The sequence below is a fragment of the Hippocampus bargibanti genome, linkage group LG06 (assembly GCF_051943395.1).
Source record: "Hippocampus bargibanti isolate YZ-2025 linkage group LG06, ASM5194339v1, whole genome shotgun sequence".
Lineage (NCBI taxonomy): Eukaryota > Metazoa > Chordata > Actinopteri > Syngnathiformes > Syngnathidae > Hippocampus > Hippocampus bargibanti.
The window spans coordinates 6,169,681-6,193,604 of NC_142739.1; the positions used below are offsets into that span (position 1 = coordinate 6,169,681).

Consider the following 23,924-nt stretch of genomic DNA (forward strand, 5'->3'; position numbering starts at 1 on the left):
TTGATAATACTGCTTATTATGACACTGTTTTCATTTCCGGTGCACATTTCTAGTCTTTTTATGAATAATTAGTTCTGTTTAATACGATTCGTGGTTTTTACGATAATCCGGTTACTACGGTGGTCTTTCATCTCCCGCCGGCCATTTTGCTATTTATATCGATACAAAAGATACTTAAAGTGAATCGATATTTGCTTCGGGGTTTCGACACACTACCACCATTATCGAAATCTGTATGGGTCATGTAACTTGGTCACTCGGTCACGTGACTTGGTCACTCGGTCACGTGACTTGGTCACGTGCCTTGGTCACTTGGTCACGTGCCTTGGTCACTTGGTCACGTGACTTGGTCACTTGGTCACGACACTTGGTCACATGACTTGGTCACTTGGTCACGACACTTGGTCACATGACTTGGCCACGAGACTTGGTCACGTGATTTGGTCTGTATCGGCCGCGCCGTTGGTCATGTGACTTGGTAACTTGGTCACGCGACTTGGTCACTTGGTCACGTGACTTGGTCATGTGACTTGGCCACGCGACTTGGTCACGCGACTTGGTCACGTGACTTGGTCATGTGACTTGGTCACGCGACTTCAAACTGAGAAACGACTGGGAGGATGTTGTTCATACAGTGGTTCGTGAAGTCAGCAAACACATTCCAGTTTACGAGCTGAAACCTGACAGGAGGAAGGGCAGATCTAGGATACTCCACCGCAATCTCTTGCTGCCATGTGATCATTTGCCATTACAGACTTCACTACAGCCCCAATCAAAGAAAAAGTCCACTCAGCAACGATCGAACAAGACGCCAGAGATGGATTCAGAAGAGGATGATGAGTCGGATGAGGATTATCCAGCGTTGCATCGCCAGAGCGCCCGACCAGACTCGCCAGAACTGCGGGACGTGAGCTTCGTGGAGACAGCCCATCATGATGACAACCAGCCGGGGAATGAACTGCCGGGGACAGAGCCGTGAGCTGCGGAAGTTGACCAATCTCCAGAGGGCAACATTGGTCAGGAAAATTATCCACCTGTGACGGTGTGACCCTCTTTGCCCCATCCACCCCCCAGTAATTCTTAAAGGAGCACCTGGCTGCACCAGGATCAAATCCACCAAAATTGCACAATGAAATTTGTCATAATTTGGATCTGGTTTTATCTGGTCTATTTTCTGTCACCAAATTATCCTGTGCGCCAGGGCCATGGAACAGAAAAAAAATCCCATGCCTAGGAAACTACACTTGTCTCAGCCTGAAAATGCCAGAGTGCCTGTCTATGAAAAAAGATTTCCTCTCGACAAGTTAATTCACTCTTTGATATGCAAAGGTTGACCAGTGCATCCTTCTGATTTCAGAGATGTCGATTGATGTCATTGCAGGAATTATTGCCTGTCTTGAGCAAATTTGGTCCAAGGGTGTTTCAATTTTGCAGAAAAGCCAAAGCCTTCCCCAAAGCCTTAAAAATGTGGCACCCGAGAGATGGGGGCCCTGCATGAACATGTACCAGCACAGTTTCTGCTCTGACACAGTTGAACCCTTTAAATACACAAACGAAACAGGTTTTCATTGTTATTATTTCAACAATTCTTTAATTGAAATATGACAGACTGCATTTGAGAACGGGGACGTCCACGGCATTGCTCAAAGAAGCTGAGTCGGAAAATTTAAAGATTATCATCAATTCACACAACTCTAACATATTGTTACTCATTGATAATTATTACGAGGTGCATTTTATGAATGTGACAGGGATACATGAAACATGCGTTCGGGTGCTTACAGTAAGTAGCTAAAGTCTAGCTCTACATTTTTCTTAAACACACAATACTGAGTAGTGAGATACATTGACACAACTTATATAAGGAACTGTCATGGTTTGATGTAACGGGTCAATTTGACAAATTTAAGCTTTTAATCCAAATTGAGGAATCATTCTAATGAAGTAAAAATGTGAAATTGAATAATATGACACAAAAGCCTCAACAAGTGTGTGTGTGTGTGTGTGTGTGTATGCCAGACTTTTCAAATGCAAGCGTATGTTTGTGAGTGCCTGAAAAGGGCTGTCCACGGAGCAGTTGTCAGCCATAAATGAGTCACAAAAAGCCCACATCTTACAACATCAGGTTGGTTTCCTTAAAAAATAAAAATCCCTCTACTTGGGTCATGAATGGTGCTGCATCTGCAGTATCCCACTTCATTGTGTTCTTGTCAGCTTCTAGCAATCACAGGCACGACCTGCAGACAAACAGTTTAATATTTAGTGGTCACAACAAAGTATCCATCCATTTTCCGATTCGCTTATCCTCACAAGGTTGCCAGCCATTCACAGTAACACAGTAACAGTAACAAGAAATATTTCTTTAAATGTGCTTTTCTGCAGATCCAATTCCTGCCATCCATTTTCAAAGTCAGGGTCTGCTTTCAACTTTCGACTTATACATGATTGGTTGCCTCACACCACCACCTGCGGAGCAGCACGGAGCACGTCATTGGTGGACAACTTGAAGCTACTCTCTACAAAATGAATTTCCAACCACTTGATCGTGGCCGACTGGTCGAGTGCAGATGGATCCGAAATAGAGTGAGAGGGGAGAATGGGAAAAAGAAAAAAATGCATGTAAAGATGTCTTTTTATTATACGTAATTATATATTTAGGCGAGCCAACTATAACCGTCGTGACACATAAAAAAAAATATTGATTTAATTTTTAAAGTACAGTAAAGTCTCGTTATATCGATATTCAAGGGAGTCTGAAAAAATATCGATATAACCGGGACTATCGATATATCCGACCCTGTTTGCATGTAATTTTCTCAGTGCGTGCATAGAAATAGTATCGATATAACCGGGACTATCGATATATCCGATATCGATATAACGAGACTTTACTGTATGTCTTTTTTAGGTCACTTTTAGTATTTGGAGAGTTATTTTAAAAGAGTAATTTGTTACAAATAACTTCCAGAAGCTATTTGTGTTATAACTCAGTCTGCCTGGTAAAAGTAGTTACTCAACCGAGTTTTTCTTTGTTTAGAGTGTAAGTATGTTTTATAATAGCTAAATGAGTAATACAAACTTTTAGAATATTTTGCATTCATTTGAAATCAACAAGGGCGGCCCAGTGAGTGGCCCAGTAGTTAGTGTGTCAACCTCCCTGTGTGGAGTTTGCATGTTCTCCCCGGCCGGGCCTGTGTAGGTTTTCTCCAGTGAATCTGGTTTCCTCCCACATTCCAAAAACATGCATGGCAGGCTGATTGAACACTCTAAATCAGGGGTGTCCAAAGCCGGTCCTCGAGGGCCGCTGTCCTGCCTGTTTTCCAGCTCTCCCAATGGCAACACACCTGATTCAAATGATCAGCTCATCAGCCAGCTCTGAAGCAGCATCAAAATGGTCCTGAGGCGCACCTTCACTGATTTTCATGTGTTGGTTAACAATCAACCACTGTGATTGTCATCAACTTTCATATGCATACTAAGATTGGTGTCTTATTTCTTCAAATCATATAAAAAACAAAAACATTAATTTGTCACATTTCTGAACACTGCTTTTCACTTTAGGTTCGGTCCCTCTTCCATCTTCAACATCCCAACCTAGTGGCTTTTTTTGTAATACTGTGAATCTGCAATGCTCGGGGGGGGGGGACTGAATCTGAAGCTGTATTACAAAACAGTTTATGTGAACGATGACGGTGATGATTCCGCTTTGAAGAAGTTGTAAATGTGCATCCATGAATCCCTGTCTTTGACCGGCCTAAAATATAGTTTGATTTTTTTTAACAAACACGTCTATCAGGCTCTTATCTGGTTAATTATTTTTGTTTTGTTTAAGTTGGAATCTGTTATGACATACATCGTGTTTTATACTATACATAAGCATGCATGTGTATAGTGTGTGTGCGCGCAGTCAATGCCGAGAGGTCGGCTGCTTAAAAAGCTGATCTTGTGTCAAAAAAAGGTTGGGCACCCCTGCTCGACATTGTATCAGCTTGTGTGACATGGGTCCATTCACAAACAGAGTAAATATAACTTTAGACTTTGGCAGGATGGCAAATGGGTGATCAAATTGTCAATATTGCAACAGTGAAGGAGAGCTCTATCTTCCTAGATATAAGTTAGGTAACATGCAGTGTTTTTTCAAAATTGTACAGATGACGGCTGAAGAAACCTTCTCATCGATGGATCACTCCTGTACGACTGAGAGCTTACACAGACGTAACATGCAGTGGTTTTAACACTTTTTTTGCTACCATGTCAGTCTAACCTGTCCAAGGCTTTCAGAATCATTAGTGACGTTGATTTCACTTAAACTACATTCGCAAGTCATATAATTAGATAAATATTGATTCTTAAATCCGTGAGAGAAACATTTGTAAACCTGCCACTTGCGGCTCTCCGAGCTCTCTTCATATTGAACATAATGGGGTGCAGCTCGCCGTTGTGACCACCAGTCATTGTCTGTGTGTCTAAGTGCACCCCATTGCCAGTGACTAATGCAAAGAATGAATCCTTGCAGAATTGATGAAGCACACATATCAGGTTGCTTGGAACATAGCATTGGCAATGAAAAGGAATTTATCCTAACATGCCAAAAAGAAGGTCGGAAGCAAAGGGCAGAGGACAGTTTATGTGCTGCCCTGTGTATGATGTGGCTCTTTGTGGCAACACAGTCAAAATTGTCACTGTTAGCCTCTCGGTGGTTACTTATTGCATAGTATTTTAATGGTTTCTAAAACTGTGACGTGATTGTGGTGGTATTGAAGAGGTAATTTTAAGTCAGGTACCAAATGTCCATCCGAGTTAGAGGTATTCGTGTATTTTAATGGAAGCAGTAGAATATAATACGAGAGTACAGTTTTTGATAGCAGAATTGTCTGCCAACTGAGTATACATTACCTTGGTCGGTGAGCATTGCCTGAGTGTTGCTTCCTGCCCTCCTCCTGCAGAGTGATGGGCACGGTGAGACAAGGCAAAAGAACCTTTTTCATGCTAGATTTTCAATGGCAATTGTATGAGTTTCACCTTTTGTCCTGCTTGAACTTGCACCTGCAGTGGCCACCTGTGCAGAGAACGGCGTTGGCTTGACATGATACGTTTGAGTGGCTATTTATTGATTTATTTATGTATATTTGTATCGAGTATCTGTATTTAAATTTTTCTGACTGTTCTCAACGATGCCAATGTACACAAGAACCTGCATATCAGTGTGTGTTGTGCATCTTACTGAGCAGGATGGTTATGCCAATGAGGCAAAGGACAGCTGCCAGAATCAGACCTCCAACACGCAGTCTGTGGTAGTCTGTGCACAGCAGAATTCCCATGAGAGGAGACAAAAGCAAATACCCAAAGATCTGACATGGTAAAAGGTAGACTTCACCCAGGTGTTAATTATGCATGAAAAAAGGATGAAGTTATCAAATTCAGTATAGACAAACTACTAACTTTTTAAGAGCTTAAAAATGCTCTACAGGTTTCGTATCACTGATGTTTAAAAATTCAGCCGAATAGAATGAATGACAATGAACATTTAGTGGCGTGTTTCTTTAGATACAACACTTGACAAGATTGGAAAAATATATACTGCACTAGACAATTTATGTCTTAGGGACTTCATTTAACTTACATTAATGAACGGGCTTCTTGATTTCAGATTTGGGCAGTTATACTCATGTCCCCCTACTGGATGAATTGTAGAAATAAAAGTCGAGCAGTCTCTTTTGTGTCAGACTTTACAGTCCGTCCATACAGTATGGTCAAGTCTGAAAATTGGGTTTTTTTTTTACCTGACCTACAACTCCTTTCATGGTCACCCCTTGCATGTTCTATCAAAGAGCTGTCAGATAAAGCTGAAAGTCTGACCATTTTACTAGGCTGATGTCAATCAAATCCATTCTAGTGGTGCAAAGAGACACTTTGCAACTAGCGATAGATCGTCATCAATATGTGGCGTATTGATGACATAAGCCCAATGGTAGTGAAATGTTTTGATTTTTAAAGAAACCGATAGAACAAGAGGATTTACCAAAGGTAAATGGGTCATCTTCGGCTGTAAGACAGAAACAAACTTGGTTTGAGCATCAGGTACAGAACATATTGGAGTGTGTCAGAAAGGTTCCAAGAATGGCGGAACAGGTTCCAGGGTCTCATTTCAAGACTGCATAAAGGCACGCCGAGGAGGCTGGCAAAGGGTGTTAGTCTCTAGCGGGATTGCTCTGAAGGAGAAAACATTTTGGTTCCTAATGTGGATTTCAAATACCGTACAGTATATTTGTCATGAAAAACAGTCCTGGAACTTTCTGACACATCTCTAACCATTCAAACATCACATAGGTGCATGAGAGTCAACAGCACAATACAACTTAGTTTGATGCCTTCACTGATGATTCCCCACAAATGTCAAGAACTTGCAATGTGTGTTTTCTGCCTTGTAATTCAACCATAAAATTAGGGACATTTTCAAGGAGTAAACATGTATGAGAAATCAGGTATACTTACACTTCTGCTCTTCAGCAAACACCAGTGAGAGAGCTGCAGGAGATGGGAGAAGCACATTATAGCGATAGGAGATATATCCAGTAGTTGTTCTTTTCCCCCACAGTTCAACGACCATCACAAAGGTAAATAAAACAACTTTATTATACAGTACAGTTTATTTCTTTAATTACAATACCATAGTACATTTATTATACATAAAATAAGGTATATTTTGTGTCGTTTTAAGGTTTATTTGGTAGAAAATTATGTTTTATTGGGACCTGGGAACAAATTATTCTCATTTTATGGTTTCTTATGGGAAATAAATGTTCAGAAGACAACCTTTTCACCTCACACACAGTTTCTGGGAACCAATTATATTTGTGAGCTGAGGAATCACTGTATTTGTAAAATGTGATCATTTCAGTGTGCACGCTGGTAGAGATTTCATTGCTCACTGGTCTAGAAAAAATTTAGAACTTGCCAACAGAAGTTAGGTAAGTCAGTCGGTATACAGTAAATACTGCTACTTTTAAATCCATACTTGCAAGTTAGCTTTTTTCCATCAAAAACTTTGATTTAGGTTTTGTCAAATCAATTTCACAGTATGGTCTTTTTGTCATTTTAGAAACATATTTTTCCTGTCTCTAATTTTATCTATTTTTTTCTGTTAAGGGTATGAGTTTCAGTGTTGTTTCTTTGCTCGTGAAAAGCACATTGAGTTAGCTCCTGTATATATGAAATGCAGGATATAAATAAAACGGGCTTGCGTTGACATAGCTTTCCGAACAATACACTTTATCAAGCACCTGTAGCATAATTTACACCATACTGCATACACATAACTGTTGCTAATCCTTAGAATAAAACATGTTATTTCATTTTGAGGCTGCGATCCTCTTGTAGAGTATTCACTTCAAATTATTCAGACTCAATTGTTCTGGATAGCATCAAGTGTAAATCATTTGACTTACTTGTCATGAGCACCAAAGCACAGATCTTTGACATGTTGATGCTTTTTAATGTATGGCCTGCAAGAGAAATACAAATATTGATATAAAACACAATTTTAGCAACAATGAATCACACAGGGCGGCACAGTGCTATGAGGACACATGATGAGATGATAAAAATAAAAAGTCAGACACCAAAAGTGTGTGTGATGAAAATCAGACAAAAAAGCCCCGAAATCAACACCAATGCTTTTATGATTGTATTATTTTGTCATTTTATGTTAACTGTTCTGTTGATGGCAGGAGGTGGTGGGAGGGGCTGTCCATCATAGCTTTTAGTTTCACTAGCACAGGGACAATTGATTGTGAATGTGTAATTAATAGATGCATAAATGGACACCCTCCTTCTTTGCGGGTGGTTCATTATTTAAAATGCTCCCTCTGTATTTTTATGTTTGACTATTGTCTTGTATTTATTTTTCGCATGGGCCATTCTCCAATCAGCTCCCAGTCTGCTGTTACCTTCCACACAGTTGTGTTTCATAGCCTTGTTTGCCACAATAGTATTTGAAGGCTTGTGTTGTTATTCTGATGAGTGTATGCTGTCTGTTCTGAAAATGCTGGCCTAATAATTCCTTGTTCTTATGTGAAAATGTTCAATTACCTTTTGCCTCTTGTGCTGCCCTCTTCATTTCACTTTGACAATGAAAACATTATTTGGGGCTACAGTACTGCACTTTTGCTGGTCACAAGTACAAGTGCCTGGTTTGTTTTTCTGTGGAATATATTACCTGCGGGAACAATGGTACTAACAGCCCCAACGTTTTTCTATATTTTTGCCAAGCCAAGAAGCTGATTATATCAAATGGACGTGTTATATAATCTCTTAAATACCAAACAGATTATTACTGACTGCCATTCTCTCTTTCAGGCAAGGCATTTGTACAATTTAAGAGGAGCACAATGTCACCACTCACTCTGTCCCAGACTGAAACAATGCAGATATATGATGTGTTGTTGATGTAGGTAAACCACAGAGCAATGGCGTCGTTCGGGCTACTTGGTGGTGGTGCTGGTGGGGGGCGGTTTACCCTTAAATAAAATGTTCTAAATCTTCCCTAAACGATTTTTTTCTCATTTTGTATTCTTGTTCTTATATGAGAGATGAATATACTCGAAGGATGGGCAAAAGAACGTTCCTCAGGAAAGTCAGTCTTCTGGACTGCTTGTAATGACAGTTAGCTAGTTCCTATCTAACGGCAGAAAGTCTTATGTCACTAGCAACAAGCATGTCAATTAATCTGAAGTATTGTACATGTTGGAAGCTCCTGGCTGTGTACACGAATATCATGGGCTGTTCACACGAATATCATGGGGGTTCGTGAATGAACTACACATCCAGTTATGAATATGATTCAGATAGTTCTGAAGAGGAAATGTTTAAATGTTTGCAATCGATTATAGAAGGTCTTCCGGATCATTTTGAGGGATCAAGACTGATGTGTAGGATCACAGAAAATGCAGAAGATGGCACCAGAGCTCAGTTGGAAATTGGTTGATTTTTCACCATGGAATTTTTGTCAGCGGATATATACTAGTTGTCTCGGTGTAACATACAACGATTCACCATTGCGTTATTTGCGTTTTCCTTCTAATTTCGCCATCAACACGGATCAACATGAAGTTTTCAGACCAAACAAAGTACCACAAAATGCATTAAGGTGATGCAAGGTATGTCCTTTCTTTCTCATGGGTGTTCCTTCAGTGACGTAGGGTGAGGACTCGTCACCAACTCAAAAACAAGACTTCCGGAATATTCAACGAGAGTCTTAAAACGTAAAATATAGCTATATGCGGTGGAATCTTTGTAAAATACGCTCAGTAGAAGTCATTTGAAGCGATTTTACAAATTATGGACAAAACTTGTCCGGATACATCGGTTGTCCTTTAAATAGTATTATCGCTCGATGCTCGCTGCTGGTGTGCTGGACTTGCTCATATCCTGCACATTCCCTGGGGGCTAAGTAGCACTCCCAGCCCCCCCCGCATCCATAAGACGGAGTGATGCCGCAGCCTCAAAGTAATGTGTTACATCACAGCCATTAATCATCACAGCCTTTAATTTCTGTTTTTAGTTTTTAAAGACAGGATTTATTATATGATATATACAGTATTGATACTGCACGTTTCCATAGAGATTTTGCAATCTGTTGCTGCCATCCTAATATGTCTTTTGACAAGTTAGCAGACAGAAAAATCCATGACAACACTATTAAACCACACTAACGCTATTGTTGTCTGTATTTCAATCCTATTTTCTAATATGTTTGTTCTAGGGCCACTATAATTAGATCCCAAAGCATTTCTCAATTGTTCCATGTCTGTGTAACAATGACATCACAGCAGGAGGTAACAAACATATTCTGCAGCACTGCAGTGATTTTCCACGACAACACGCGTCTCCTGAGAGCCAGCTCGCGAGCAAACACACCTGTTCTTGTTTCCTTGCAGCGCTTAACATCTTAACATCTGAACATAATTCAACTTCTAAGACGGCATCTGTAAACATTATCATGTTTTAGTTCTGCCTGGAGTCTTCCTATTCAAGAAACATCTATGTAATCCACAGAAACATATCTGAATTTGTATTGTCAGTGACGATCATGACCACGTAATGTTTGTAATGACTGAGTGCTGAAGGGATAACATATAAAGCTCAAAGTGGAAATTTATATGGAGGGGGAAATAGCACTGCGGGGTCCTGCAACAACAATCTGTCGACGCATGCGCCAAGCTCACAGTGCAATCCGTGCGTCAGTACACATACTTATTCAAAATGATCACAAGACCAAAACATGAACTGCGTCGATTCAGTCCGGGGAGCGTTGACAATGCAAAAGCTCACCAAACTGTGTTTATAAGGAAGTCTGTCAAGCAATGTGATGATGCCTGCCGAAACAAGTCAGATCTCAACCACGCTCACTTATTGTCGTACATGCGTATATATTATGGAGCAGCTCCCGGGGAAACAGAAATTGTCCGCTGTGTGGGACCATTTTGATCAAACGAAAAGTTTGCAAGATAAGGTGTTGATAAGTTGAGGTCTCACTGTATATAGCCACCGGCAAGTGCTCTCACGAGCCTTGCTTTTTTTGTTGTTGTTGTATTTTTTGTGTCTTGTTTTGTCACTTTGAGTTGTTGTTGCGTCATGTGGATCGGATGTGGATTGTTTTTCAGCAGTTTTTGGCCACGACATTCATCACGGAGGAGACTGTGTTGGGTGGTTGAGCCTTTTCAGTAGCATGGGTATACTCACACTAAGAGATTAGGAGGAATGTTGGTGCTATTTGACTGTCATTGCTGGACACCACCGTACAACAAAGAGGAGAACAGTGCTTAAGATTGAACTGTCTGTCTTTTGCGTCTACTTTATTTTGACTTCAAGTTGGCGCCACAAGAGTAACTGCTTTTACAGCAGCTCCTATATATAACGTCTCTCACCACGCAAAGGAGGTCCTCTGTACGCCGGCATCATTAATGCCATTTGAGCGTGTTCTCCACAGTAGGGGAAATAGCATGCAAGAAACGCAAGACACTCAAATTCAACTTATTAAAAAAAGGGATTTTTGAATAGTAAGCCCACAGGCATCCTCATTCACATAGTTTTCACATAATTCAAATATATTGAATAATACAACATGAATGCATACAGGTAAATGACATTGGATACACTTCTCATTAAACCATTCAGTTCAGTCTGTCAAGTGGGTTGCCTGCAAAATTTTCAGCAGTCCAGCAGGTGTCAGTGGTCAGTGACACAGTACCAACAGTGAGTCATTGTGTTTACACGCTTCAGGACGCCTCAAGGAGCCATCTCTAGAGAGAAGGACTTTGCAGCTGACATTTGAAGAGCAGGGCCACTGCTTCTCCCTTGGTGCCTCTCCACAGCAACCCACGAAGAGGCAGCAGGAATGTGCTGCTTTGGAAACTAGCCAATACCCACAAGAGGACGGTTTACTTCAGAAGAGAGAGTGCTCACATGGAGTATCCAGGGGGAGGAGGACAAAGAATGAGATTGAAACTGAAACCAGAGAGAGAAGGGCAGGGAGAGAAGAGGGGACAAACTCAAGGTGAATGAGCAATAGGGTGAAACACTATGTGATACTAGGTACAAGGATAATGAAACAGCATAGGGAGGGAGGGCCAGGAGTGATGGTGCCTTGTCCTCTAGTTTTAAGAGCAAATTCTAGAATCAAATGAATGTTAGTTGAAGCCTCCTTCAACTAACATTGCCGGCAGAAAGCGAGCGTTCAAGTCATACCTCTGAATACAGTTGAACCTTAGAAGTTGAGCAAGGAGGGTTTCAGGATAATGGTCAAGATCAGATTTTAAAATTTATGTTCAAATTGGAAATCCACTGCACCAGGATCAAATTGTCACCAAAATAGGACAAGTAGAATTGTTGTGGCCAAGAATAAGTCAGCCTTAACTCATTCACTGCCAGACGTGCAAAAATGTGTCCACTTCAATGCCAGGGTTGTTTTTGTTGACATTTTCACTCAAATTGCACGACCCACAAAATATTGAGTTTTAGGACTACATAAACATTCAATCCAGCGTTATAAACCTTACACTCTTTTTTTCATCAGAAAAAAGGTTAATTTCTAGATTATTTGGTTCTAGATATATCGGCTGTTAAAACAGATGCTTTCACCCCAAATGTCCAATTTTTCCCAAAAAGCAGAGAAAATGAGCTTTTTCTACAGAGAAGGACATTCAAGCAGAAAGGTGATCAAGGACGGTATTTTTAACTTTGGGTGACACCTCAAACATCTGGACAGATGTTTACTTCTATGAAACAAGAAAAGAAAAGACTTTTGATGACAAAACTACATTCATTTCAGATTTATAACATCAGATTCAGACCCAGAAACAGAACAAATAATAATCTATTTACAGATGTGTGCATGTGTTTGAACTATGTACAGGTGTGTGTGTGAGCTATATACAAGTGTGTGTGTGTCTCCAGCTCCTCTCTGGGGACTTGGTATTTCTGTGGTTCCTCAAGCTCCTTTTTTCTGAAGTTTCCGTCACTTGGGACGGCTGCATCCACTACAACGGCTTTCCTCAGAACAATATATGGTTGGTTTGCCATTATCATTTTATAATAATAATACATTTCATTTTGTCAGTATGTCACACAGGATCTTCCCGGGGTCATTCTTCACCACCTTTGGAGACGTTTCCCACTTTGACGAAGGGGTTTCCACACAAATGTTTTGTAGACTATGCCAACTTTCCCTGACAACATTTCTCACCCGGCAGTTATGTGTTGGATCGTGTCAGGTGCCTCTTCACATAACCTACACATTGGATTTTGTCTGATGTGGTGTATCTGGGCCTCAACGGCTCTGGTACTCTGGACCTGCTCCTGTGCAACCAGGATGGGTGCCTCTGTGCTGTCCTATAGGCCTGCTCTCCCTAGCCACTGATGGAAGTTCTTGAGATCAGCCACTTCAGTTATGGTCCAATGATTATATCCCATGTAGGGGCTCGTCCTCCAATGATGGTCCCTCTTCCAGCACCCCATCCTCTGTTCCACATTGTAGGAGACATTCTTTGAGTATGTCATCCGTTGGAGCCTTGTCCGTTATGTTTCATCCTGTACAGTGGCTCTCACACTTACTAGTCCCAGGACTAATTCTTTACGGCTTGCGTAGACTCTCAGGATACTGGATTTGGGATGGAAACCTCCAACAATGGTTAGGAGCTTTCAGGTCTTAATGTCTGCGGATCTCTTCCTTTGCCCACTTATTATTCCCACAGGGTATCTGATCACTGGCAGGGCATAGCTGTTCAATCCCTGGGTCATGTTCTTCTCATTGAGTTGTGCTCTTCAGACTTTCCGAGCTGCAGGAATTTAGCCGCCACCACTTTCCTTGTTGCCAGTCTCGAGGTTGCCATTGGCTTGTAGTATACCAAGGTACTTGTAGCTGTTCTCAATGTCTGCTATTCTTCCTTCAGGGAGTGAGACCCCTTCAGTGTGGACTACCTAGCCCCTCTCGGTCACCATCTGACTATATTTCTCAAGCCCAAATGACATCTCGATGTCACTGTTGTAGTCCCTAGTTGTGTGGATTCGGGAGTCTGTGTAACTTTCACTCTTAGCATACAGCTTTATGTCATCCATGTAGAGGAGGTGAATGATCATAGCTCAATTTCCGAGGCGCTATTCATAGCCTGTCTTGATTACTTGATTTATTGGGTTCAGACCTATGCAGAACAGCAGTGGGGAGAGTCCATCATCTGGGTACATACACACGTCGTTGTGTCCAAAGCCTTGCAAGACGGGCTTCCTACGTCATCGCCAATTCTTAGTTTTGGAGGTGATTGGAAATAAAATGGCGCAACAAAACGACAAAGAGCTGACAGGTGACATTGACACATCCAACTAGCATCTTCAAACCTCAAATCAATTGGATTTATTCTGCATTGGACTCATCATTCACAATGAAAAAGAAGAGAACATCCCCTGTCTGGTATCATTTTGAGCAGATCTCTCCTAAAAAGGTACAAATTATTATAACCAATGGGTATATATTTTGTAAACTATTGTGACAGCACAGTGTATCCCTCGTTTTAATGTATTTCTTCAACTTGCTGATATTTCAAAAGGTGAAGTGTAAGCTTTGTCCTAAAGAACTTGGGTACCAAGTGAACATTTTTGCCTCAAAAAAAATCAATGAAAGGTGTGTCTTGTTGTTTATGTGTCAATGTCTAAAAATAAGCAATTATTCTTTCAAGTAAGACAAGCACATCACAACTCCGTGCCATTTGTGCTTTCTCGAAAAAATGTTGAATTCTCAGACTTTTGTCGTTCCATGAGAATGTGAGGGGAGGGGTATTAGTGTAGCTCAAGCTCGTGCACCAACATGGCTACGCTTGTGAAATCAAAACAACCAACTCAAATACGCTCTATGTTAAAATTTTCCTAAACTTTTTAGAGGAATTCTCATGAAAATGCGAAAATCCAGAGGCCTTTCATCTCTACGAAATGCATATCACAAAAGTGCAGTACATTGACATGCACAATAAGAATTGTTCGCTTGAATGTATGTATGTTCGAATGTCAGATTACTGCCACATATATTCTCAATGTTTGATTTCTATACTTTCTTTGGGCAGCACGTGGTGATTTGTGGAACATGTGCACAACGTACGAGTCACATTGTTGTTTATTTTTTTCATCATTACACCCACCCACTTGAATATTGGATGGGAATATGAGAGAGAGAGAGAGAGAGAGAGAGAGAGAGAGAGAGAGAGAGAGAGAGAGAGAGAGAGAGAGAGAGAGAGAGAAAGAGTGAGAGGCAGACAAGGAGAGACACACAGACAGAGACAGAGAGGGACAGATAGAAACTGTGTGTGTGTGTGTGTGTGTGTGTGTGTGTGTGTGTGTGTGTGTGTGTGTGTGTGTGTGTGTGTGTGTGTGTGTGTGTGTGTGTGTGTGTGTATGTGTGTGTGTGTGTGTGCTCCTGTGGTGGACTACAAAGACAGCTGTTGTTCTGCTCTCCAACATTCACAGCATTTTCCATTGTTTCACACAAGACTGCAAAACACAGATGGACTTAAACTGAACTACGTCATGTACAGTGATTTAACAAATAGCAATTAAAAAATTACATTCGCGAAAAGTGCAATGCTGAGGGTATTATTGAGTGAGGAAGGGAGGGAGCAACTGGAGGGATCGGTTGGAGAAGGAAGGAGGGACGGTGGCATCTGAAAGAGGAAAAAAGGGAGTGGAGCATACTGAGGCAGTGAGTCACTCTCAGTAGTGCTTGCACTGAGACCTGATGCTTACTGCTGTGCTACAACAGCCGTCACGACTTACCTCCATAAAATGTAGTTCCAGAAAGTTCTGAGTAAAAACATTTCTCGAGTAAAGTAATATTACAAATGGAAAATCATCACTTTAAATGTATCCACTGTGATCTTCTTGATACTAACCACAGTCAATTGAATTAACTTTGAGTAGCATTTAAAAACAAATGAAATAAAATAATTTTCAGTTGAGTTCAGAAGTAAAATCAGAATCAGAAAGCCTTTAATGGTCCCACAATTGGGGAAATTTGAAATTTATGCCAAGTAAAATAGGGCGGGAGCAGTGATTTGACGCAAATGCACCTCCCCGTGAGGATATCCACTCTTGACCGCTCCTTCCGAGCCAATACTTTTCTTTCTGTCTGCCTGAAGTCATGCAAGGACAGAAAGAAGAGTCTGTCTCATTTGAGAAAGGAAAGACAAAGCTCTATGTCACTCTTTTCTTCCCACTTCTGTGGTCACTTGAGAGATGTGTAAACTGAAATTTGAACAACTCGCAAATACTTCTTCACTTGTAGATGTGTGAGAATCAGATGCTTGCTGTTTCTTCTTCAATTTGTACACGAGTGAGAAGTTACAAGACGACAACATAATCTGTTTGTTCTCCTGGATTAAAATTTTGTGTTAAAAACTGTGGTAATTGTGATTAATTAATTACAGTTCTTTTGGTGCGCTCGTACATATAAGAAAACGAGTTATCTTTTTACTTCTCTGTCTTTATTGTTACTGTCTAAAAGCCCTGATTGTGCGTTGGCTTCCAGTGTTTGAGTTGTTGAAGGTGGGGAAACAACTGTCAATCACAGCGTGAAGCGGAAATTGATTGGGAGCCATTATGTTGGGCTCGTTTAGCCAAAGCTGATCGGCTCCTATTGGAGTTGGGTGGGTTCAGTAAGCAACCGTGAGGATCAGAGTTCTCAGCACATTGAATGCACATTTTACATTCCAAAAACACCCTGATGACACAATTGATAAAGGTACAGTGTTGTCTCTAATTTATATGGTGTTTGCTTACTACCAAAGCAGCTAATTCAGCCCCCCGCATCTATGGAAAGCGCCCATATGCGAGTGTAGCTGCAGGTGATGTTAGCACCGAAAGCATGAGCAAGTTAGATAATTGCAAAGCCCTTCGGCAAACTAAACTCGAGAACCATCCAGCACTATTAGTTTGTCAGGTTGAACAATGTTATTTCTGAAGTACTAATTTACAGCACTGTTAGTTAGCAGTCTGTTTTATTGACTGTATATTATCAGTGAGGAATACTTAAATTGCTCAGAAATGTGTTCTTACTGTTTTTGATAAATTAACCTAAGCACTTTCTAAGGACCCGATCTATTTTATTTTTATTTTGTAATTATTTGGAGATGCACATAAACAATCATTTAACAGCGTAAATTCAATTTTTTACGTTTTCCATCCATTACATTTTTTTCCCATTTTACAAGTTTTTTCCCCTCGTTTTTATTTTGTCACTGTTACAGCAACGAGACAATGCACCAAATTGATCTGTAGCCGTTTGATCGTGAGAATCTCCCGTGGTAATTTGTGCCTGCTTCTTCCGGACCACAATACAGCGATACCCCGGTTTACGAACCCCTTGACTTACGAACTTTTTGGTTTACGAACGTTAAATTTATGAACATTTTACCTTGGCATAAAAACTATTTTTGAGATACACGCAGAGCACCATAATGAGTGATGTGTCGTTTGCGAACGAGCCCGTTCTGCTAACAAAAAAATGGCAGCCGACTCATTTTTGTCCTCTATTCCCCGCCCCCAGTCTTCGGTTAAAGCCACTTGATTGTTCAAGAACGCAGCAGTGGAGGTGAGGTGGAGGTTACAGACAGAGAGAGTGTGAGGCCGTTCGCCAAAAAGAAAATGGCAGCCAACTTGTCCTCTGTTCCCCACCCCCAGTGGGTCAAGAACGCAGCAGCAAGGGGAGGTGGTTTAAACATTAAAGAGACAGGCAGATGACAGAGAGTGAGAAAAAGGATAGACAACAATGCAATTTGGACTCGTTTCAACTTTGATAGTTCAAAGGCAGAGTGTAGACTGCAAGGTTAAAATTCCCATCAATCAGGCTCCACAAATAATCCGCACAAGCCATCTGTACACTTGATGCAAAAAGCTATCAACCCAGCTAAACAGAACACAATTGATGAGGAAAAAGGTACAATTATCGCAGAGAAAGCAACTCCGAGGGATCATTCCTCAAGATGATGAAAGAAGAAGGCTATGTTTCTCAACAAGTGCTTAATGCTGATGAAACCAGCCACTCCATTCCATCAAGCCATCAACGACCGTGACAAAGGTAAATAAAACAACTTTATTATACATTTTGTGTACATTTTATTTCTTTGATTATAATACCATCACACATTTATTATACATAAAATAAGGTATATTTTGTGTAGTTTTAAGGCTTAGAAAATTAGAAAGTAGAAAATTATGTTTTATGGGGACGTGGGAACGGATTATTCTCATTTTAATGGTTTCCGATGGGAAATTAATTTTTGGGATACAGATTGTGTTCAACAACAAACTGGCAGAACAAAATGTCCACTTTTGTCACAGAATTCGTTGAGTGTGTGCTTTTGTTTAGAGGCAAAAATTGTTCATTGATAGGGTAATAGCTTTTCATCTATACACTGCTTCTTTATGATCTTTTGTTTAGAAGTGTTTTCTGAGATCATAGAAACCTGATGACAAAACTTTCATGTCCAATCCACATGGCACGCAAAATGAGTACAGTGATACCTTGTCTTATGAACTTAATTGGTTCCCAGACAGTGTGTAAGGCGAAAAGTGTGTATCCCCAAAAAAACAATTTCCCACAGGAAACCATTAAAATGAGAATAATCCGTTCCCAGGTCTCCATAAAATATAATTTTCTACTAAATAAACCTTAAAACAACACACAACATACCTTCTTCTATTTATAATAAATGTGTTATTGTATTGTAATGAAAGAAATACACTGCACAGTATAATAAAGTCACTTTATTTACATTTGTGATGGTCGTTGATGGCTTAATGACTTTCCAGACGACACTACCTCACTTTACATACAGAAATTACAAGTATTGTCTGTTGTCAATTGTATGTCTTTTAGCCATGTTATAAGTGTCTTGCATGTCTTGCACGCTGGGTCCGAGAGGACATTAATTTCATTTGTGCTGTATGTCATGCATATTAGCACGTTTGACAATAAAGCTGAGTTTGACTTTGACTTTGATTGACACCTGTTGCTTTCTGACTTGTAAAATCTTACGAAACTGAAGCATCACATTATCATTCATCATGTTGATGATTCTCATAGCCTTTTCTGGATGGAACTGTTCAATAAAAGCCTGCACATCAATTCCTGGATGGCCTGCTTCTGCTTGTCCTCTTAAAGGCAAATCAAATCCTCTGTGTTGAGGACCTCATTATCGGCAACAACAAGCTCCTCGATGTCATCTGCATCCACTTCGAGTCCCGTAGGTGCTGGCAGAGATTTTATTACAACAAAAGGCGCGAGTCCGATGATTCCATGGACGCGGAATAAAACGCGACAAAAGAAGGTGGGCGGGGCGATCCGTCCAGCACATTCACGATCCCGGAAAGCACCAAACTTACGCGATCGCGGCTAACAATCACCTCGGGCAAAGTAAACTCTTGGACCTGCCAGCACAAGACACAGCGAGGTTCGAGGCGTCATAATTATGTCACTGGTGAGGTGACAGCGACTCGTTGAAATGAAATGAAATTGAAGTGTCTTCTTCGGCGACCGGCGGCCCCGCCCCAGCTGTCAACTCGCACGTGACAATTTCGGCGTCATTAGTCACGTGAAAGCAACGACTAAATCATGCCTTTGTGTAAAGCTTTTAGGCGAAGGATGGTAGCAATGGTGGACGGTACCGAGCTCTTTATTTGTAGAATGGTCGTAGAAAGTTACTCTCAGGGAAGTGACACAGAGCGTGAGAGACGTGTCAGGCTGAGATTCACATGAAAGCCGCAGTGTGCACATGTGACGCCATAAACGCAAATCTTGTTCGTGTTTCACAATGATCTCCTTCTTCTCCTCGACGGTGATTATTAGGGCATCATCTTGTATTAATTTCCTAATAGTAAAATTATCTGCAAAAAGCTCCTCAGAGGCGAATACAGAGTGTGAATACAGAGAGCGGAGGTGTGGAAAGGTGCGCCGGCTGGAGCGCTGTTCGGTCGTGTGCTTCCGCCGAAGATCCGACGATCATTCCGCCAGATCCGAAGATCACTCCGCCAGGCGTGGCGGGTGTGTATCGCTAAAAGTAGTGCGTGTTCCAAGGTTTAATTTTCATAAATTTGACGTTCGTAAACCGAAAAGTTCGCAAGGTAAGGTGTTCGTAAGCCGAGGTCTCACTGTACATTCATTCATCTTCTGGACCGCTTTATCCTAATGAGGGTCGCGGGGGGTGCTGGAGTCAATCTCAGCTGTCTTCGGGCACGAGGTGGGGGCATCTTGAATTGGTTGCTCGCTGATCGCAGGGCACACAGAGACAAACAAGCATTCACTCTCACACTTACACCTCGGGAAAATTTTGAGGGTTCAATCGACCTTACATGAATGTTTTTGGAGAAAACCAAAGAAAGTAGAGAAAACCCATGCAAGCATGGGGAGAATATCCAAACTCCACACAGGAAGGCCGGAAATTAAATTGAACCAGGAGCTTCTGCACTATGAAGTAGATGTGCTAACCCAAGGGTGGGAAAACCTTTTGGCTCAGTGGCCACATTGATTTTTAAATCAATTTGACAGGCACACCGAGTCAGCACAAGATATGGCACATATAAAAAATGCATAGGTTGACAGTCCATACCAAACATCAACAGAACAAAACAATTAACAGGATTAACTTTTTTTAGTGAAACTACAATGGTATTTGTCCTGTACGAACGTACGAGTATGTTAACAACATCCATGTGTGACACCACAAGCAACAAAGTGGAACATTATATCGCCACAAAAACTGCAGCGTATAGCACAGGTATATAAAAAATATAAAATAAACCTATGTAAAATATAACCTAGTGAGCACTATTATTGACAGAATTAGATGATATGAGACCTGGTTCCTTTTTTTTCGAGTGATGTGACCGGCTCTTTTCAGAGAGCCGGTTCTTTTGGCTCAGCTCACCAAAATGATCCGGCTCTTTTGGCTCCCAAATGGCTCCTCAGTTTGTTAGTTTTTTTGTGGCTTAAATTTATTAACTACCAAAAATCATGTGAACTTGTGTGAAAAACGAATTACTCATGTAAAAAATACACTATATTATTTTTTTTATTTATATGGCTTGATTTATATGTGCACAGACAGCATCCACTAACTTTCAGTTTCCCTTTGGTTACTCTGGTCCGATGATCAGCTGTCACGAATTTGCTTTTGATATTAATCATGCTATCACACCAACTAGTAAACAATATAATAATTGAATAATAATAACAGACTAATACGATAACAGTTGTCCACCTGTCTCTTTTACCCCCCTCCCACCCCCACTTCTCCTCACTGCTGCTTTGTGCCTGTAATTCTCCCCTCCCTCCTCTACCACGGATATTGACCAATCATGTGCAGCTTTAACCGAACACTGGGGGCGGGGAATAGAGGACAAAAAAGTCGGCTCCCATTTCTGGCTCCTTGTTAGGAAGTTAGGCTCTCTTCCTTCACTTTAGAGATCCTGCTCGTTCGCGAACGACACACAAGTATTTCTTTCCACATCAGGAGTGTTCACACGCAACTTTTAGTCTGGTGTATCTTCGGGCTGCTGCCCCCCCCCCCCCCTCCAGGGCATTCATACATACAAAAATACGCCGGTGTAGCCCATGAAAACAGCTTAACAAATTTGATGTACTTCAGCCATTTTTTCCTCACTCTCTCTTCCTCCTCCCTCCCTCCAAATGAAATGAACGCAGTCATCCATATTGAATCTCAATTGTGTATAAACTTTAAATAGGTAAAATATGATAGACCAATGGGTTGGATCTGGCCCCCGGGCCCGTGTAGAGCACTTTATATACAGCAGTGGTTGTTTGAAAGTTCGCAAAAATACTGTACAGCCAGGTTGAGTTTAAAGGATAACCAACACCATTTTATTGTTTCCGAACTGACATCAGAAAAAAAGTTTTATGGCATCTGAAATACCCAAAACACGCAGGCTGATATTTTTAGTCAAATGCAAAACACCAACAAAAATGAGTTAAAGTGTCCCAAAACTACTTCAAAATGACCTTGGAGATGGCGAGTTTCAGAAAGTCCCGCCCCCTTGTTCGTGACGTCATGCCAGGACGTCTTGCCTTGCTCTAGAATCAAAACAATGGCTTCGGATTCGGAGAAAATGCTTTCTTGTTACTCATCCAGTTATGAATATAATTGAAATGGTTCTGAAGAGGAAAGCATAAATGTTTTCAATCGATTAAAGTAGTCTTTCTGTATCAATTCGAGCCGTCAGGACTCCAATGTAGCGTCCCAGAAAATGCACAAGATGGCGCCCAAGCTCCGTTGGAAATGGGCTGATTTGTCTGCTGAGAATTTGTGTCAACTCGTATCAAATAGTAGTCTGGGTGCAACACACAACATTCACCCTCACGTTATTTATGTTTTCCTTCTAATTTTGCCATCAACACAGATCAACACAAAGTTTTCCGACCAAACAAAGTACCCAAAAAGCATTGTGTGTCGGTTTCTCGGTTAGGGGCTTTATTGACGTGACGTCACATCCGGAATCGTCACCAACTCAAAAACAAGACTTCCGGAATATTGAGCGCGAGTCTTAAAGGACAACCGTAGGAAACAAAAAATTGTCTCGGTTGTCCTTTAAAACGTAAACTATATCTATATGCGGTGGAATCTTTGTAAAATACGCTCAGTAGAAGTCATTTGAAGTGATTTTACAAATATGGACAAAACATGTCCGGGGTGTCGGTTGTCCTAGAGCACATATATCCATCTTTTTTATTGAAGTCCTTCTATGCCACATTGTAGTTCAATGTTATCAACACACACACACACACAAAATAATGCCAATTTCTCTATTAAATATGCTAACTAACTAGAATACTGAGGTTGTCGAGCCACAAAAAAATAATATTTTAAAATACATTAAAAATAGTACAATTCTAAGAAAGGCTCTGAGAGAGTAACACATTGGTTGATTCATTGTGAAATCGGTCGGCGTTATATTACCTTTCTACTTATTGTCCCTGTCGTAGCATTATGTGAGACTTTTTTTTTACAAAAGTTTTGATTTGAAAAACTACCCACTTTAGCGAGTGTTAAGAATCACGAAAAGTTACACTGACAAACACGTTTGTTAACATCAGAGTTTTAGGGATGCTCCCAAGATGGAGATTGATCGGCTCATTTCCTGAAGTACAGTCAAGGAGACAAGTTCGCTCAAAACACAAACGCGTATGTTTTTAACTTACCGTCGACACGGTGAACTCCCCACCAAAAACCAAAGAGGTTTGGCTCACGAAGACGATCGAAGATCATGCGACGAATATGCTGTGGATTCTTGTACGTTCGGTGGGTCAACACCCTTCTCGGCTGAAACACTCCACAGGTTGGCAGGCTTTCGGGAAAGGGAAGTTAAGAGCGTAAAACGGTGGATTCATCCCTGATCCCAGCTCGGTTCTGTGTTGCAACAAGCAGCTGAGAGGCCGTATCAGGCTGATTCTGACTCAGATTTCATAGTCCGGAGGGGGAGTGTCGCTTTGGCGTTTGCTTAACGTGAGCGAACATGTCAAATTCGCTACCTGGGTTGATTCGAAAGATTTTATGTTGTATGCTAACACATCAGGTATCGGCGTTGAGACATGGCTAAAATACCAAATTTTAAAGCACATTTTATTTAATGTAAGTGGATACATCCTTTCTTCTATTGAAATGCTTGAACACACGGAACAGGCTCTTAAAAATTCTAATTCAGGCAATATGGTGAATTGTACATGTGATCTACTCTTATTACACATCTTGTTGCATTTTGCAGCGGACTGATCTTATTTAAGCACCTCAAACAAACAATACAATGTAAGATATCTTTTCCAAATACATTGTTTTCACCCAGAAATGTGCAGATCAATTTAAAATAAACTCCTCCAATCTCCACCCCTCTGCTGTTTGTTCTTCATCTGCCACGTGGAAACCGGTTTGTCTGGTCCCATATCAGATTTCACTGCTGTCATCTTCCACTTTCCTGCAATGGGAGGTCAAAGTGGAGGGAGAGCAACAGTTAGCGCGTTGGTTCATGAAGAAAACAGACAAGTGGCTTGGGGGCGCGAGGAGGGGTGGGGGGGACGTATGTTTGCACATTCACTGAATAGTGGGGGATGAAAATGAAAGACAAGTCATCTTACTTGGAGCGCCTGGTGCACTTGTTGTCTGTGAAAGACATATTATTGTGTGAATACTTAAACAATCCTCTGCAGAGTGAAGCTGTCATGCAAATGCAATTATGTTTCTAAAAGCTCAAAATAAAAAAAATAAAGGTGATAGCAACATGCCCACCCATGTGAAGAATGCAACTTTTGTTCTCCGGTAGCATTTGGTCATTCAATTTATGAACGCGTAATCCTTTCAACGTATTACAATGGTTAA

General features: G+C 41.0%; 1 protein-coding gene across 1 annotated transcript; it reads right to left on the bottom strand.

The window, feature by feature from the left end:
* Positions 1 to 1,562: 1,562 nt before the first annotated feature.
* On the bottom strand, positions 1,563 to 22,975 carry fxyd3 (FXYD domain containing ion transport regulator 3). Its single transcript, XM_088998968.1, has 8 exons — positions 22,754 to 22,975; positions 7,449 to 7,505; positions 6,496 to 6,528; positions 6,023 to 6,046; positions 5,225 to 5,299; positions 5,023 to 5,059; positions 4,897 to 4,940; positions 1,563 to 2,237 (listed from the first exon to the last, which is right to left on the bottom strand). The coding sequence occupies exons 1-8, from the start codon at positions 22,818 to 22,820 to the stop codon at positions 2,218 to 2,220; spliced, it is 357 nt and encodes a 118-aa protein (XP_088855094.1). The 5' UTR covers positions 22,821 to 22,975; the 3' UTR covers positions 1,563 to 2,217.
* Between the last annotated feature and the right edge of the window lie 949 nt (positions 22,976 to 23,924).